We start from the raw sequence: 20,000 nt of genomic DNA, 5'->3' as shown, positions 1-20,000 counted from the left end.
ACACAGAACCGTCTGGTTCTGGTCCTCTGACCACAGAACCGTCTGGTTCTCTGACCACAGCAGCTCTCTGAGGGTTTCTTACCGTTGAAGTGGACGGCTCTGATGTAGTCCAGCAGCAGGCGGCCCTCCACGGGGTCCATGTTGCTGCAGACGCCGGTGCTGCTGGGACACAGGTCCAGGTGCATGCTGTGCAGCGCGTACGCCACGGCGTAAACCGCATCGATCACAAACTGAACCTTCCCCTCCTGCTCGTAGGACGAGTCCCGACCGATCCTCTCCTCACCTGCGGGGATACACTCATGGTCACATGACACAGGGGGGGGGGGGGGGTTTGACCACCGGGCCCCGCCCCCCTAGGTGTGCGTACCTGTACATTTCCTCCTGTCTGGGTCCAGTTTGATTCCAGGCCGAGTCAATTTACACCTGAAGTCGTCCTCCCAGAATTCATTGAACCAAATGTTCCTGCGATTGTTCTCCAGAGAACGAGACATGAAGTACTGATCGAAGCCTGTACAGCACACACACACACACACACACACACACACACACACACACACACACACAGTCAGGTCCAGACTCTCTCAGTCCGCCATGTCTCCGTATGATTCTTCTCACCGTCTATTGAAGCCCGTTTGGGCAGGATGGTCACGGCGCCCTCGGCGACGTCCTCCAGCTCTGTGATTGGGGAGCTTTTTGCTCCCCAGCTGTCCGACCCCACAAACAGGAAGTGACCCGTCAGGTTAGCGCGCTTCGCCGCCTCGAGGACACGCCTACCAGGAAGAGAGGGTCCGGATGTTTTGTTGTTGTTTATATGAACCAGTACTGTATTGTAGTATTGGTATTGTTCTCACTTGATGTCGTCCTCGTTGGCGAAGATGATCACTCCTCTGGCGTTACTCGTCTCCATCAGGCGTTTTATGATCTTATCGAACTCTCCGGCTGTCGGCTCACGAGGAATCTTCACCGACTGAGCGATACACACCCCACCTGTCAGAGAGACAGACAGGTGCACAGAGAGACAGACAGGTTCACTGTGAGACAGAGAGACAGACAGGTGCACAGAGAGACAGACAGGTTCACTGTGAGACAGAGAGACAGACAGGTTTACTGTGAGACAGAGAGACAGACAGGTGCACAGAGAGACAGACAGGTTCACTGTGAGACAGAGAGACAGACAAGTGGATAGAGCGACAGAGAGACAGACAGGTTCACTGTATATATACAATATATATACAATATATACAATATACACGATACATATACACACTATATACGTTATACGATATATACAATATATACGATATATACACACTATATACGATATACAATATATACAATATATACGATATATATACGATATATACAATATACACGATATATACGATACATATACAATATATACGATATATATATACACAATATATACGATATATACAATATACACGATATATACAATATACACGATATATACGATTCATATACAATATATACGATATATATATATACGATACATATACAATATATACGATATATATATACACAATATATACGATATATACAATATACACGATATATACGATACATATACAATATATACGATATATATACACGATATATACGATACATATACAATATATACGATATACATATACACAATATATACGATATATACAATATACACGATATATACGATACATATACAATATATACGATATATATATACACAATATATACGATATACGATATATACAATATATACGATATATACAATATATACAATATATACGATATATATATATACACAATATATACGATATATACAATATATACGATATATACGATATATATACACAATATATACGATATACGATATATACAATATATACGATATATACGATATATATATACACAATATATACGATATATACAATATATACGATATATACGATATATATACACAATATATACGATATACGATACATACAATATATACGATATATACGATATATATACACAATATATACGATATACGATACATACAATATATACGATATATATACACGATATATACGATACATATACAATATATACGATATACATATACACAATATATACGATATATACAATATACACGATATATACGATACATATACAATATATACGATATATATATACACAATATATACGATATACGATATATACAATATATACGATATATACAATATATACAATATATACGATATATATATATACACAATATATACGATATATACAATATATACGATATATACGATATATATACACAATATATACGATATACGATATATACAATATATACGATATATACGATATATATATACACAATATATACGATATATACAATATATACGATATATACGATATATATACACAATATATACGATATACGATACATACAATATATACGATATATATACGATATATACAATATACACGATATATACGATACACATACAATATATACGATATATATATACACAATATATACGATATACAATATATACACAATATATACGATATATATATACGATATATACAATATATACGATACATATACAATATATACGATATATATACACAATATATACGATATATACAATATATACGATATATACGATATATATACACAATATATACGGTATACAATATATACGATATATACGATATATAACTATTGTATTTATTATTCACGAGAACAAACTGATAATAAATAATAATAAACACGATATTATGGATTTATAAATCAGCTATAATGGTTCAGGAGCACAAAACTAATTCTGGGAGTAAAAAAAAAGAACAAAAAGGTGTCGAGAACACGTGACGGACAGGCGGGAAGTGGGCGGGACCTACCGGCCTCTCTGGAGATCTGCATGAAGGCGTCCACGCCGCTCTCCCCGTAGTTGCCCTCTGAAGCCAGCGTGGACACGTAGTTCCAGCCCAGGGCCCGGACGATGTCCAGCATGGCCTGAGCCTGGTACGAGTCCGGGGGAACCACCCGGGAGAAGAAGTCGTACCGGTTGTTGTCGCTGAGCTCCGGAGCCGTCGACGCGTAGCTCACCTGGGGGATCTGGATCGATAAGCAATAATCACTCATTTGAATTCATTGATACGGTTTCACACACAACCTGAAGAATCACTTCACGATTATGAACAACTGGACTCCATTGATCAACAACTGGACTCCATTGATCAACAACTGGACTCCATTGATCAACAACTGGACTCCATTGATCAACAACTGGACTCCATTGATCAACAACTGGACTCTATTGATCAACAACTGGACTCTATTGATCAACAACTGGACTCCATTGATCAACAACTGGACTCCATTGATCAACAACTGGACTCCATTGATCAATAACTGGACTCCATTGATCAACAACTGGACTCCATTGATCAACAACTGGACTCCATTGATCAACAACTGGACTCCATTGATCAATAACTGGACTCCATTGATCAACAACTGGACTCCATTGATCAACAACTGGACTCCATTGATCAATAACTGGACTCCATTGATCAACAACTGGACTCCATTGATCAACAACTGGACTCTATTGATCAACAACTGGACTCCATTGATCAATAACTGGACTCCATTGATCAACAACTGGACTCCATTGATCAACAACTGGACTCCATTGATCAACAACTGGACTCCATTGATCAATAACTGGACTCCATTGATCAACAACTGGACTCCATTGATCAACAACTGGACTCCATTGATCAATAACTGGACTCCATTGATCAACAACTGGACTCCATTGATCAACAACTGGACTCCATTGATCAATAACTGGACTCCATTGATCAACAACTGGACTCCATTGATCAACAACTGGACTCTATTGATCAACAACTGGACTCCATTGATCAATAACTGGACTCCATTGATCAACAACTGGACTCCATTGATCAACAACTGGACTCCATTGATCAACAACTGGACTCCATTGATCAATAACTGGACTCCATTGATCAACAACTGGACTCCATTGATCAACAACTGGACTCCATTGATCAACAACTGGACTCCATTGATCAACAACTGGACTCCATTGATCAACAACTGGACTCTATTGATCAATAACTGGACTCCATTGATCAACAACTGGACTCCATTGATCAACAACTGGACTCCATTGATCAATAACTGGACTCCATTGATCAACAACTGGACTCCATTGATCAACAACTGGACTCCATTGATCAACAACTGGACTCCATTGATCAATAACTGGACTCCATTGATCAACAACTGGACTCCATTGATCAACAACTGGACTCCATTGATCAACAACTGGACTCCATTGATCAATAACTGGACTCTATTGATCAATAACTGGACTCCATTGATCAACAACTGGACTCCATTGATCAACAACTGGACTCTATTGATCAATAACTGGACTCCATTGATCAACAACTGGACTCCATTGATCAACAACTGGACTCCATTGATCAACAACTGGACTCCATTGATCAACAACTGGACTCCATTGATCAACAACTGGACTCCATTGATCAACAACTGGACTCTATTGATCAAGACTCAATTCAGTCACCAACACACACACACACACAGACACAGACACACACACACACACACACACACAGGATTAGTGTTGTGTAACAGCTGCTGAATGTGTGTCAGAGCTTCAATAAAGTGGAGAACAATCACATTAACACACAGTTAAGTGTGTGTGTGTGCGTGCGTGTGTCTGTGTGTGTGTGCGTGCGTGTCTGTGTGTGTGTGCGTGCGTGTGTGAGTGTGTGTGTGCGTGTGTGTGTGAGTGTGTGTCTGTGTGTGTCCGTGTGCATGTGTGTGCGGTTGTGTGTCTGTGTGTGTGTGTGTGTTTGTGTGTGTCTGTGCGTGTGTGTGTGCGTGTGTGTGTCTGTGCGTGTGTGTGTGTGTGTGTGTGTGTGTGTGTGTGAGTGTGTGTCTGTGTGTGTCCGTGTGTGTGTGTGAGTGTGTGTCTGTGTGTGTCCGTGTGCATGTGTGTGCGGTTGTGTGTCTGTGTGTGTGTGTGTGTGTGTCTGTGCGTGTGTGTGTGTGCGTGTGTGTGTGTGTGCGTGTGTGTGTGTGCGTGTGTGTCTGTGTGCGTCTGTGCGTGTGTGTATGTGGTTGTATGTCTGTGTGTCTGTGTGTGTGTGTGTCTGTGTGTGCGTGTGTGTGCGTGTGTGTGTCTGTGTGCGTGTGTGTGTGTGTGCGTGTGTGTCTGTGCGTGTGTGTATGTGGTTGTATGTCTGTGTGTGTGTGTGTGTGTGTGTGTGTGTGTGTGCAGATTAATGGAGGACTTTACAATAACGAGCTCCTAAAAGCCGCCCTCGTTATGACGGCCATCTTTACCGTGGTCATCAGAGACGCTTCAGTGAGCTGGGTGTGTGTGTGTTCAGCTCAAAGCTCTCTGATTGGTCGACGGGTTTCACACACGCATCTATGTTCACTCTTCATGTGAATGTCTGAACATCATATTCATCACAGTGAACTCTGAGCTGCTATACTAATATAATATGATATAATAATCATAATAATAATAATAATAATATCAATAATATTAACCTGACTCCACTAAACTAACCAGACTAATGAATTATGAGTTATTTGTAAAAATGTGTTTCTTTTTCAGTTATATCTAATAATCAGTTTAAACACACACAACTACACTCCCTCTCTCTCACACACACACACACACACACACACACACACACACACACACACACACTCACACACACACTCACACACATTAAAAGGCTTTCATAGAGTTCAAAACATTAATCCAAAATCAGACTATTTCATCCACTTACTGATGTATCTGTGTGAAGCTGTCTGTCTCCTTACCCGTCTGTCTGCCTGTCTCTGTGTGAAGCTGTCTGTCTCCTTACCCGTCTGTCTGTCTGTCTCTGTGTGAAGCTGTCTGTCTCTTTACCTGTCTGTCTGTTTGTTTGTGAACTGGTTCAGGTTTATAGTTAGTCATGTCATCATGTCAATGACATGTTGACATGATGACATGATGACATGATGACATGTTGACATGATGACATGATGACATGATGACATGATGACATGATGACATGATGACATGTTGACATGTTGACATGATGACATGATGACATGATGACATGATGACATGATGACATGTTGACATGATGACATGATGACATGATGACATGATGACATGATGACATGATGACATGTTGACATGATGACATGATGACATGTTGACATGTTGACATGATGACATGATGACATGATGACATGTTGACATGATGACATGATGACATGTTGACATGATGACATGATGACATGATGACATGATGACATGATGACATGTTGACATGATGACATGATGACATGTTGACATGATGACATGATGACATGATGACATGATGACATGTTGACATGATGACATGATGACATGATGACATGTTGACATGATGACATGATGACATGTTGACATGTTGACATGATGACATGATGACATGATGACATGATGACATGATGACATGTTGACATGATGACATGATGACATGATGACATGATGACATGATGACATGATGACATGTTGACATGATGACATGATGACATGTTGACATGATGACATGTTGTTCCACATACAGTCCGTAGATCAGAGATGTTGAGGTTGTCATAACAACAACACAGTATAAGTCCGTTACTCTCCATCAACAGTTTTCTCTTTCGTCATCGACGCTCTGCAGATTCTTTCCAAACCATCTGAACACCTCGTCGTTACCTGCACATCATCAGGTGTGTTACACACACACACAAGTACCCTGTACATTCACAGGTATGTTACACACACACACACACACAGGTACCCTGTACATTCACAGGTATGTTACACACACACACACACACACACACAGGTACCCTGTACATTCACAGGTATGTTACACACACACACACACAGGTACCCTGTACATTCACAGGTATGTTACACACACACACACAGGTACCCTGTACATTCACAGGTGTGTTACACACACACACACACACACAGGTACCCTGTACATTCACAGGTATGTTACACACACACACACAGGTACCCTGTACATTCACAGGTGTGTTACACACACACACACACACACACACACAGGTACCCTGTACATTCACAGGTGTGTTACACACACACACACACACACAGGTACCCTGTACATTCACAGGTATGTTACACACACACACACACACACAGGTACCCTGTACATTCACAGGTATGTTACACACACACACACACCCTGTACATTCACAGGTGTGTTACACACACAGGTACCCTGTACATTCACAGGTGTGTTACACACACACACACACACACACACACACAGGTACCCTGTACATTCACAGGTGTGTTACACACACACACACACACACACACAGGTACCCTGTACATTCACAGGTGTGTTACACACACACACACACACACACACACACAGGTACCCTGTACATTCACAGGTGTGTTACACACACACACACACACAGGTACCCTGTACATTCACAGGTGTGTTACACACACACACACAGGTACCCTGTACATTCACAGGTGTGTTACACACACACACACACAGGTACCCTGTACATTCACAGGTGTGTGGTTTTACCTCAAACAGTCTCAAGATGTTGGCCACCATGATGGACACGGAGCTGGCCGACGCTCCGATGACGCCCACCACCCGCTCCGGCTTGCGGACGACGGGCGGCTCCCCGTTGGAGCAGCGGATGTCGGACGTGTCCTTCTGGATCAGAGCCTGGACGAAGGTGAGCGACTGCTCCAGGGCGTAGGTGTCTCTGGAGCAGGTGTCCAGGATGCGGGCGCCCAGCGTGATGTTGGGCAGCAGCTCGGGGTCGCCGTTGATCTGGTCCAGGGCGTACAACATGGCCTCCATGCGGTGGATCCCCTTCTCCTTCTTCAGCTCTCCGCAGGGCAGACCGTGGGGGCCGCGGGAGTGGATGGGGAACAGGCCCCCCAAGGTGATGTCGCCGGGGATCTTTATGGAGTGGGGGTGGAAATGCTGGTGGGAGGCGCTCACCTGTGCCACCTGTGCCACCTGGCCACCGATCCACAGCCAGACACACTGACGGAGGGCCCACCTGACCCAGAGCGAGAGGTGAGGAGGAGGAGGAGGAGGAGGAGGAAGAGGGCAACGACGACGACATTGGGGGAAGGTAAGGGAGTAAGGGGCGGGGCCTGATGATGTCATACTGAGGCGAAGTTCAGATGAGAATGTTCATCCTGCTGTGGACACCTGAGGAGAAATCAATCAATCAATCAATCAATCAATCACAGAATATATTTGCACTCTTTGTTAAATTTCTGTACTCTATTTTGAAAAACGATCCCTCACCCTCCAGAAACTCTATATACAATACTATATATATACACTATACAATACTATATATATACACTATACAATACTATATATACACACTATATATATACACTATACATAGTATACAATACTATATATACACACTATACAATACTATATATATATACACTATACATAGTATACAATACTATATATACACACTATACAATACTATATATATATACACTATACATAGTATACAATACTATATATACACACTATACAATACTATATATATACACACTATACATAGTATACAATACTATATATACACACTATACAATACTATATATATACACTATACATAGTATACAATACTATATATACACACTATACAATACTATATATATATACACTATACAATACTATATATACACACTATATATATACACTATACATAGTATACAATACTATATATACACACTATACAATACTATATATACACACTATACATACTGTACAATACTATATATACATACTAAATATACTATACAATACCATATATACACTATACATAGTATACAATACTATATATACACACTATACAATACTATATATATACACTATACAAAGTATACAATATTATATATACACACTATACAATACTATATATACACACTATACATACTGTACAATACTATATATACATACTAAATATACTATACAATACCATATATACACTATACATAGTATACAATACTATATATACACACTATACATACTGTACAATACTATATATACATACTAAATATACTATACAATACCATATATACACTATACATAGTATACAATACTATATATACACACTATACATACTGTACAATACTATATATACACTATGCAATACTATATATACACTATACATACTATACAATACCATTTATACACTATACATACTATGCAATACTATATATACACTATACATACTATATATACACTATACATACTATGCAATACTATATATATACACTATACATACTATACAATACTATATATACGCTATACATACTATGCAATACTATATATACACTATACATACTATACAATACTATATATACGCTATACATACTATGCAATACTATATATACACTATACATACTATACAATACTATATATACACTATACATACTATATATACACTATACATACTATGCAATACTATATATATACACTATACATACTATACAATACTATATATACGCTATACATACTATATATACACTATACATACTATACATACTATATATACACTATACATACAATGCAATACTATATATATATACTATACATACTATACAATACTATATATACACTATACATACTATATATACACTATACATACTATACAATACTATATATACACTATACATACTATACAATACTATATATACACTATACAATACTATATATACACTATACATACTATACAATACTATATATACGCTATACATACTATGCAATACTATATATACACTATACATACTATACAATACTATATATACACTATACATACTATGCAATACTATATATACACTATACATACTATACAATACTATATATACACTATACATACTATACAATACTATATATACACTATACATACTATACAATACTATATATACACACTATACATACTATACAATACTATATATACACTATACATACTATACAATACTATATATACACTATACATACTATACAATACTATATATACACTATACATACTATACAATACTATATATACACTATACATACTATACAATACTATATATACACTATACATACTATGCAATACTATATATATATATACACTATACATACAATGCAATACTATATATACACACTATACAATACTATATATACACTATACATACTATGCAATACTATATATATATATATATATACACTATACATACTATACAATACTACATATATATACAGTATATATACTATACATACTATATATATACACTTTACATATTATACTATATATATTATACTATATAAATATACTATGTACAATACTCTATATATCCTATACATACTATACAATGCTATATATACTATACATACTATATATATACAGTATATACTACACATAATATACTATATATACTGTACATACCATACTATACTAGATACTGTATATATATATATATATATATATATATATATATATATACACACAAGAGACACAGCACAGGAGGCTTTACCGTGATTAATAATTCTAAAAACAGAAGTGATTAATTTTCTGTTTGCCAACCAATCAACTAAATGATTAAATGATTAATACTGAGAAATGAGTCCAGAGACCAATAAACAATGTTATCAATCAATAAGTCACTGGTTTTATTCACTGGTTTCAAACAGCAGCTGAACTGGTTTTATTTACTGGTTTCAAACAGCAGCTGAACTGGTTTTATTTACTGGTTTCAAACAGCAGCTGAACTGGTTTTATTCACTGGTTTCAAACAGCAGCTGAACTGGTTTTATTTACTGGTTTCAAACAACAGCTGAACTGGTTTTATTCACTGGTTTCAAACCGCAGCTGAACTGGTTTTATTTACTGGTTTCAAACAGCAGCTGAACTGGTTTTATTCACTGGTTTCAAACAGCAGCTGAACTGGTTTTATTTACTGGTTTCAAACAGCAGCTGAACTGGTTTTATTTACTGGTTTCAAACAGCAGCTGAACTGGTTTTATTCACTGGTTTCAAACAGCAGCTGAACTGGTTTTATTTACTGGTTTCAAACCGCAGCTGAACTGGTTTTATTTACTGGTTTCAAACAGCAGCTGAGCTGGTTTTATTTACTGGTTTCAAACAGCAGCTGAGCTGGTTTTATTTACTGGTTTCAAACCGCAGCTGAACTGGTTTTATTTACTGGTTTCAAACCGCAGGTGAACTGGTTTTATTCACTGGTTTCAAACAACAGCTGAACTGGTTTTATTCACTGGTTTCAAACAGCAGCTGAACTGGTTTTATTTACTGGTTTCAAACCGCAGCTGAACTGGTTTTATTTACTGGTTTCAAACAGCAGCTGAACTGGTTTTATTCACTGGTCCAGGTCCAGACCCACCCACTAATCTGGTTTCATTTGTTTCATAGAATCAGAGAGGGACTTACCGGAGGGGGGTCCGGGTCCTGCTGGTCTGCTCCGCGTCCTGAACCCGCGGCTGCAGGTCCTCACAGCCGGGATGTGCTCCGGTAAAGAGTCCGTCAGGTGAGGCGCTCCAGTTCGGTCCTGATCCTCCAGTCAGTGATGGACTGAAGAGCTACCTGTCTGTCTCTGTCTAATTAAAACATGCACGTGCGTGTGTGTGTTCGTGCGTAAACGTGTTCTCACCGCTCCACGTGTAGCTGACAGCGCCCTCTGCTGGTTAATGTGAGTCATAACCGGCTCTGTTTACCTCACAGGTGTTTACCTCACTCTGATCTCACGCGCACGTTGTGGGAACAGCAGCATGTAAATCAACACCTTCCACTAACAGGGGACAGGTGAAATGCATGCTGGGAGATGGTGTTTGTGCCTAAAGCTTGTTATAAAAAAAGAATACAAGAAAAAATATTTTCAATAAACCGAAAAACTCTTTTTTTGTCGAGATCAAAGCGGATCCACAGAAGGTCCATCTAGACCCCCCAAGGGACCAGAACCCTTCACACCTGAGCATCAGGACTTCAATGAGGTTTATGTGTTAAAGTCCAGAAAGGTGACACAAAACAGCTGCTGTTTAAAATGTATTTTATTAATAACATTCTGTTGCATTCAGCAATCATCTGCTGTTTCATGCACTCTCTCACTCACACACACACACACACACACACACACACAAGCTCGTTAAGGCCTTAACTAACTCATTCTCAATCCCCGCTCAGCTTGGCCTGTGATTGGTTGTGGAAGATGGGCATGTCATCACATGCTGCTTCGTGTTTCCAAACAATCTTGTCCAGCGACCAATGAGCAGTCACTCTGATTTGTTGCAGTTGAAAATCTTGGCGAGCAGCGAGACGTTCGATTGGCTCTGCTGCTGTATGAGGCGGGCCTTGTCCAGGTGCTTCTGGGTAACGAAGTCTTTCCTCTTCTGCTTCTTCATCTGGATCTCTTCCTCCGTCTGACGCTGAGTGAAGTCCCACGACTTGTCGTCGCCCTGACAACCAGAAACACACATTTTAACAAACATCGTTATGTTGTTCATTCTGGTCACGTGACATCTATTGTACTTCAGGTCACATGACATCTATTGTACTTCAGGTCTATTGTACTTCAGGTCACATGACATCTATTGTACTTCAGGTCACATGACATCTATTGTACTTCTGGTCACATGACATCTATTGTACTTCTGGTCACATGACATCTATTGTACTTCTAGTCACATGACATCTATTGTACTTCTGGTCACATGACATCTATTGTACTTCTAGTCGCGTGACATCTATTGTACTTCAGGTCACATGACATCTATTGTACTTCAGGTCACGTGACATCTATTGTACTTCAGGTCACGTGACATCTATTGTACTTCTGGTCACATGACATCTATTGTACTTCAGGTCACGTGACATCTATTGTACTTCTGGTCACATGACATCTATTGTACTTCAGGTCACATGACATCTATTGTACTTCTGGTCACGTGACATCTATTGTACTGTTTCTACTTTAAATGTTTGGGGGGTAGTTGGTCCTGTTCTGATGTGGGGGTCAAAGGTCAGAGGATGTCATATGTGTACAGATTGTAACGTAAGACATTGTGCTGAATAAATAAACATGGGGACTGAAGTTGACCTCTTGTCCGTCTCTCTGTCTCTTCCTCCTCAGGGTGTCCAGGTGAGCGCTCTTATCCACGTTGCTCAGGTAGAAGTTGGTTTCTCTCTTCGCCTGAGACACTTCAGTCCTGAGTCTCTGCTGCAGGACCGTCTGCTCGAAGGCCAGCCGCTCGCTCAGGTGAGTCCACTGGAACCTGTGCAGGTACTACAGAGACAGACAGGTGAGTCCACTGGAACACTCAGACCTCTCCTGATCAACAACAACAACAATAATAATAATAAGGATGCAGTCATGACTGTGATGTCAGCGGTTGCCGGGCAGTATGTACCTTGATGGACCAGAGGTCCGAGGAGAAGTGTTGGCGCTTCCTGGTCCCCATCGGCGTGTTGTGGAGCGACAACACGACTCTCTTCGCCACCCGCTTGTCTCTGAACTCCACCCACCCTTCAGTGAAGTCACACCTCCTCAACCCGGACTTCCTCTTGCTCCTCCTCACCTGGCCATCTGAGCGATCAATGATTCAGTGATCAGAAAATATGAAAAAGGGAACGAAAACCATCATCTCAGGACAGATGGAGAGGAACTAGTAGAGATGGAAGAACTAGGATCTCTCGCTAATATATATATATATGTGTGTGTATATATGTTTATTTGTACCTTCGGGTTGGAGGAAGATGCGTCCGATCTCTCCAAACACTGACAGCAGGTTCCTCAGGTGTTTGGGGCGGAGCCTCGGAGGAATGTGACCCAGGTAAACGATACCTGGAATGCACTTCCTGTCTGGAAAGGAAGCCAGCGCAGCAGCTCTCTGTTTGGTCTTCTTCTTCAGGTCTGCATCATCATCATCATCGTCGTTTTTCTGCTCTTCCTCACCATCTGAGTGTTCATCCTCTTCTTCTTCTTCATCATTATCATCATCATCATCATCGTTTTGTTGCTCTTCATCACCATCTGAGTCTTCATCTCTTTCCTCCTCTTCCTCTATCTGGGCCGTAGTCTTCCCCTCTTCCTCTTCCTCTCTTCTCTCCATGACGCTGCAGAGTGAATGCTACAAACAGAAACAATAGAAAGGTGAATGGTAGTAAACTGGAGACCTGTCTAGGTAAACCCTGTCCTTGTGGACCCTGTCCAGGTAAAGTCTGTCCTTGTGGACCTGTCCAGGTAAACCCTGTCCTTGTGGACCCTGTCCAGGTAAAGTCTGTCCTTGTGGACCTGTCCAGGTAAACCCTGTCCTTGTGGACCCTGTCCAGGTAAAGCCTGTCCTTGTGGTTCCTGTCCAGGTAAACCCTGTCCAGGTAAAGCCTGTCCTTGTGGTTCATGTCCAGGTAAACCCTGTCCTTGTGGACCCTGTCCAGGTAAACCCTGTCCTTGTGGACCCTGTCCAGGTAAACCCTGTCCTTGTGGACCCTGTCCAGGTAAACCCTGTCCTTGTGGACCCTGTCCTTGTGGTTCCTGTCCAGGTAAACCCTGTCCTTGTGGACCCTGTCCAGGTAAACCCTGTCCTTGTGGACCCTGTCCAGGTAAACCCTGTCCTTGTGGACCCTGTCCTTGTGGTTCCTGTCCAGGTAAACCCTGTCCTTGTGGACCCTGTCCAGGTAAACCCTGTCCTTGTGGACTCTGTCCAGGTGGACCCTGTTCTTGTGGACCCGGTCACCCTTTGAGGACGAGGATGATGCTGCTGCTGCCTGATCTCGTCCACCCTCCATGCGAAAAGCATCTCATCCCAAACGAGCCCGATCTGTGGCTCGAGCAGATCACTTCCGGGTTCCTGCCTTTCACAATAAAGCGTTTCTTCTCTCTGTGGGAATGAATGTATGAATAAATCTCACCTTAAGCTTTAAATCTTCATATAAACAGCCGTCGTGCGCGCGCTCGCCCTCACGTGCGGAACCGAACGTCGAGTCCTGATGACGAAACGGAGAATCACAACAGGCTCGTTGAAGATGAACCGCGCATGCGCGGCGCCTCGAACGCGACCGGACGGCAACAGCAGAGGGACCAAAAGCCGACGTTAGTTTGTACGAGGCGTTCAAATATCGTGCAAACATAATAATCAAACATATCGATCATAGAAACAAAAGGAATGGATTAATGTACATTTTAGATGTACTTTAGATCGCATAACCCCAGTAAAAGTATTAATATGTACGATATCATGTAGTCATTGACTTAATCTAGAACAATACATCACCATTTATTACACAGGTATGTTTTATATTATTAATCTGAATCTGTAAAGTAACTAAAGCTGTTAGATAATTGTAGAACAGTACAAATTTATGTAAGTTTAATTTAAAAGATGGCGCAGTAACGGTCTGGATCCAGAAGGTGGCAGCACTGCAGCATAACCACAGAAGAAGAAGAAGAAGAAGAGGTGCAATGCATGCTGGGATACCTGTCATGGCGGGCTGATTCGAAGAGGAGGCTGACGCGAGCAGGACGATGCAGAGGACGCTGTCCAGCTTGTCTCTGAGTCCCAGTGTGAAGATTAAACTGGTCGCTGCTGGTTTCCAGTTCACCTCCGATCTGCTGCCACTGAAACCGCTGCAGCTCAGCAAAGGTACCGATGATATGACATATTATGTATTATACTCTATATGTATCTACGAAATAACAAGTGTAAGAGTTAACTAACCCTCACCGCTGAGTTAACTAACCCTCACCGCTGAGTTAACTAACCCTGAACCCTGAGTTAACTAACCCTCACCGCTGAGTTAACTAAGCCTAAACCCTGAGTTAACTATTGGTCCAGACCGATGGAAATATGAACTTTTCATCTGCTCTGCTGAATACGTGAACTTTAACTACGTTTCGATTTAGAATGTAATGTTTAAAAGTGATGTCTTTGGTTCTGTTGCAGAGGCCAGTCTGTCCCAGCTCGAGGCGCTGGAGGTGCTGCAGACTGTGAGGAGAGAAGAAGGAGGAGATGAAGGAGGAGGAGGAGGCGGGTTAGCCTCTCTAACAGCTCTGGAGCTCCTACAGAAGGAGGAAGAGTTGAAGAGCATCGTGACGTTCTCCTCTCAGCTGGATGCTGCTCTCGGAGGAGGACTTCCTGTCGGGAAAACAACAGAAATCTGTGGAGCTCCAGGAGTCGGAAAAACACAACTATGGTCAGAAGCTCGCACTCTGTAACGCGATGTAACTCACTTTAGCACGACGTAACATGCTGCACGCTGTAACACACTGTAACGAGCTGTAACATGCTGTAACATGCTGTGACATGTTGTAACATGCTGTGACATGTTGTAACATTCAGTAACACACTGTTGCACGCTGTAACACGCTGTAACAGGTATGCTGTTGCGCACCTGTTGTACACTGTAACATGCTGTTGCACACTGTAACACGCTGTTGCACACCTGTTGTACACTGTAACATGCTGTTGCACACTGTAACACACTGTAACATGCTGTAACACGCTGTAACACGCTGTAACACACTGTAACATGCTGTAACATGCTGTAACATGCTGTAACATGCTGTAGCAAGCTGTAACATGCTGTTGCACGCTGTAACATGCTGTAACATGCTGTAACATGCTGTTGCACGCTGTAACATGCTGTTGCACGCTGTAACATGCTGTAACATGCTGTTGCACGCTGTAACATGCTGTTGCACGCTGTAACATGCTGTAACATGCTGTAACATGCTGTAACATGCTGTAACATGCTGTTGCACGCTGTAACATGCTGTACCACGCTGTAACAAGTTGTAACATGCTGTAACATGCTGTAACACGCTGTAACACGCTGTAACACACTGTAACGAGCTGTAACATGCTGTAACATGCTGTGACATGTTGTAACATGCTGTGACATGTTGTAACATGCTGTGACATGTTGTAACATTCAGTAACACACTGTTGCACGCTGTAACACGCTGTAACAGGTATGCTGTTGCGCACCTGTTGTACACTGTAACATGCTGTTGCACACTGTAACACGCTGTTGCGCACCTGTTGTACACTGTAACATGCTGTTGCACACTGTAACATGCTGTAACACGCTGTAACACGCTGTAACATGCTGTAACACGCTGTAACATGCTGTAGCACGCTGTAACATGCTGTAGCACGCTGTAACACGCTGTAACACGCTGTAACACACTGTAACATGCTGTAACATGCTGTAACATGCTGTAGCAAGCTGTAACATGCTGTTGCACGCTGTAACATGCTGTAACATGCTGTAACATGCTGTTGCACGCTGTAACATGCTGTTGCACGCTGTAACATGCTGTAACACGCTGTAACATGCTGTAACATGCTGTAACACGCTGTAACATGCTGTAACACGCTGTAACACACTGTAACACGCTGTAGCACGCTGTAACATGCTGTTGCACGCTGTAACATGCTGTAACAAGTTGTAACATGCTGTTGCACGCTGTAACATGCTGTAACATGCTGTACCACGCTGTAACAAGTTGTAACATGCTGTAAAACGCTGTAACATGCTGTAACACGCTGTAACACGCTGTAGCACGCTGTAACATGCTGTTGCACGCTGTAACATGCTGTAACAAGTTGTAACATGCTGTTGCACGCTGTAACATGCTGTAACATGCTGTAACAAGTTGTAACACGCTGTAGCAAGTTGTAACATGCTGTTGCACGCTGTAACATGCTGTAACATGCTGTACCACGCTGTAACAAGTTGTAACATGCTGTAACATGCTGTAACAAGTTGTAACATGCTGTTGCACGCTGTAACATGCTGTAACATGCTGTACCACGCTGTAACAAGTTGTAACATGCTGTAACATGCTGTAACACGCTGTAACATGCTGTAACACGCTGTAACACGCTGTAGCACGCTGTAACATGCTGTTGCACGCTGTAACATGCTGTAACAAGTTGTAACATGCTGTTGCACGCTGTAACATGCTGTAACATGCTGTACCACGCTGTAACAAGTTGTAACATGCTGTAACATGCTGTAACACGCTGTAACATGCTGTAACATGCTGTAACACGCTGTAACACACTGTAACACGCTGTAGCACGCTGTAACATGCTGTTGCACGCTGTAACATGCTGTAACAAGTTGTAACATGCTGTTGCACGCTGTAACATGCTGTAACAAGTTGTAACACGCTGTAACAAGTTGTAACATGCTGTAACAAGTTGTAACATGCTGTAACAAGTTGTAACATGCTGTTGCACGCTGTAACATGCTGTAACAAGTTGTAACATGCTGTAACAAGTTGTAACATGCTGTAACAAGTTGTAACATGCTGTAACACGCTGTAACACGCTGTAACATGCTGTAGCACGCTGTAACATGCTGTTGCACGCTGTAACAAGTTGTAACATGCTGTAACATGCTGTTGCACGCTGTTGCACACTGTAACATGCTGTAACACGCTGTAACATGCTGTAGCACGCTGTAACATGCTGTTGCACGCTGTTGCACGCTGTAACATGCTGTAACATGCTGTAACACACTGTAGTAGTTGTCATTTTCACCTTGACTTCGCTTTGTTCTGCTCTTGGCTCTACAAACTGTAGTTTCAGTTTTTTCATACTGTCCAGCTGATCAACACAGTTCTTGGTGACATCATCCTCTTAGCCTGCAGCTAGCGGTGGACGTTCAGGTACCTCAGTGTTTCGGGGGCATCGGTGGTCAGGTGCTCTACATCGATACTGAGGGCAGCTTCCTGCTTCAGAGAGTCGTCGATATTGCGGCCGCCGTCGTCCAACACTGCTCCTTATTGGTCGAAGACGATGAGCAGCGAGTCGCCATGACGACCTTTACTGTGGAAACTATCCTGGCCAACATGTTCCTGGTAATATTGACAGGTTGTCATGGTAACAGACTAAAACTAATTTATTATGTTTATAGTGTATCTTTGTGTAAATGAAGTGTAACAATAAGCTGAGAAACTGTTGAAGTTAAACAGCTCATAATTTATCTCTAATATCTATTTTTTATTCATGTAATTTATTCATATCATGAGAATGTCAGCCAGTACTCATTTTCACAGAGCAGAGCCTGAACGCATCATCATTTTAATTGCATATTTGACTGAATATTGGAGGACACCAATTGGCAGTAAACCTTTATTTACACCATTATTGTTGACGTCAGCAGGTTGTAATGATTCTGATTGGCTGTCTGTCTAATCGCTCTCAGGTGCGTTGCCACGACTACGTGGAGCTGCTCGCAGAGCTCCACCTGCTGCCTGACTTCCTGTCTGAACACCCGAAGGTCCGCCTCCTGGTGATTGACAGCGTGGCGTTCCCGTTCCGGCAGCACTTTGACGAGATGTCTCGGAGGACACGCCTCCTCAACGGCCTCGCCCAGCAGCTCATTGCCATGGCAACCGGTCATGACATGGCCGTGTTGATGACGAACCAGATGACCACCCGTCTGCAGGGTGGCCAATCGCAGCAGGTCCCCGCCCTCGGAGAAAGCTGGGGACACGCCCCCACAATCAGGATCCTCCTACATTGGGCGGGGTCACGGCGGCTGGCGGCCATCTTTAAATCCCCAGATCACATGGGGTCCACCGTCCAATACCAGATAACCTCCGAGGGGTTCAGAGATGTCGACCAATCGGAGCAGCCGCCCAGCAAACGACCCCGGACGCATACCGACCAATCGGCGGCGAGCCGGGGAGACGCCAGCCTCTGATTGGCCGGAGACCCAAGCACAAGTTACTTTGAAGAACACATCGAGAACTGAAGAAGTGACTCCACATGTTCTGTAATATTTGTGAATGTAAATAAAGTAAACAAACACAGAAACATGAGATCCAGTGAAAAGTAAACAACGGTTTTAAATTGTAGGTTTAAGT

At 41.8% G+C, this 20,000-nt stretch overlaps 3 protein-coding genes across 3 annotated transcripts in view; 1 reads left to right on the top strand and 2 right to left on the bottom strand.

Annotated features, from left to right (window-relative positions):
• The window catches only part of grm6a (glutamate receptor, metabotropic 6a), a gene marked incomplete at its 5' end in the record, with an annotated part of 20,314 nt that extends 12,181 nt beyond the window's left edge, over positions 1-8,133 (bottom strand). Inside the window, 6 exons of the mRNA XM_034538149.1 lie at positions 83-283; positions 368-508; positions 616-770; positions 852-987; positions 2,890-3,106; positions 7,666-8,133. Of these exons, the coding sequence (XP_034394040.1) occupies positions 83-283; positions 368-508; positions 616-770; positions 852-987; positions 2,890-3,106; positions 7,666-8,133 (1,318 nt within the window). The remainder of the gene's footprint in view (positions 1-82; positions 284-367; positions 509-615; positions 771-851; positions 988-2,889; positions 3,107-7,665) is intronic.
• Positions 8,134-12,156: 4,023 nt separating this feature from the next.
• abt1 (activator of basal transcription 1) lies at positions 12,157-15,152 on the bottom strand. The gene is made up of 5 exons (XM_034537044.1): positions 15,032-15,152; positions 13,860-14,250; positions 13,531-13,706; positions 13,221-13,406; positions 12,157-12,579 (listed from the first exon to the last, which is right to left on the bottom strand). The coding sequence occupies exons 2-5, from the start codon at positions 14,230-14,232 to the stop codon at positions 12,397-12,399; spliced, it is 918 nt and encodes a 305-aa protein (XP_034392935.1). The 5' UTR covers positions 14,233-14,250; positions 15,032-15,152; the 3' UTR covers positions 12,157-12,396.
• A 370-nt stretch (positions 15,153-15,522) lies between these two features.
• rad51c (RAD51 paralog C) lies at positions 15,523-19,993 on the top strand. Its single transcript, XM_034537185.1, has 4 exons — positions 15,523-15,762; positions 16,063-16,312; positions 18,773-18,989; positions 19,337-19,993. The coding sequence occupies exons 1-4, from the start codon at positions 15,645-15,647 to the stop codon at positions 19,835-19,837; spliced, it is 1,086 nt and encodes a 361-aa protein (XP_034393076.1). The 5' UTR covers positions 15,523-15,644; the 3' UTR covers positions 19,838-19,993.
• The last annotated feature ends 7 nt before the right edge of the window (positions 19,994-20,000 follow it).

The sequence above is a fragment of the Cyclopterus lumpus genome, chromosome 7 (assembly GCF_009769545.1).
Source record: "Cyclopterus lumpus isolate fCycLum1 chromosome 7, fCycLum1.pri, whole genome shotgun sequence".
NCBI classification, from domain to species: domain Eukaryota; kingdom Metazoa; phylum Chordata; class Actinopteri; order Perciformes; family Cyclopteridae; genus Cyclopterus; species Cyclopterus lumpus.
Note: the sequence above shows the minus strand (reverse complement) of the source record. Positions and strands in the feature narration are given on the sequence as shown.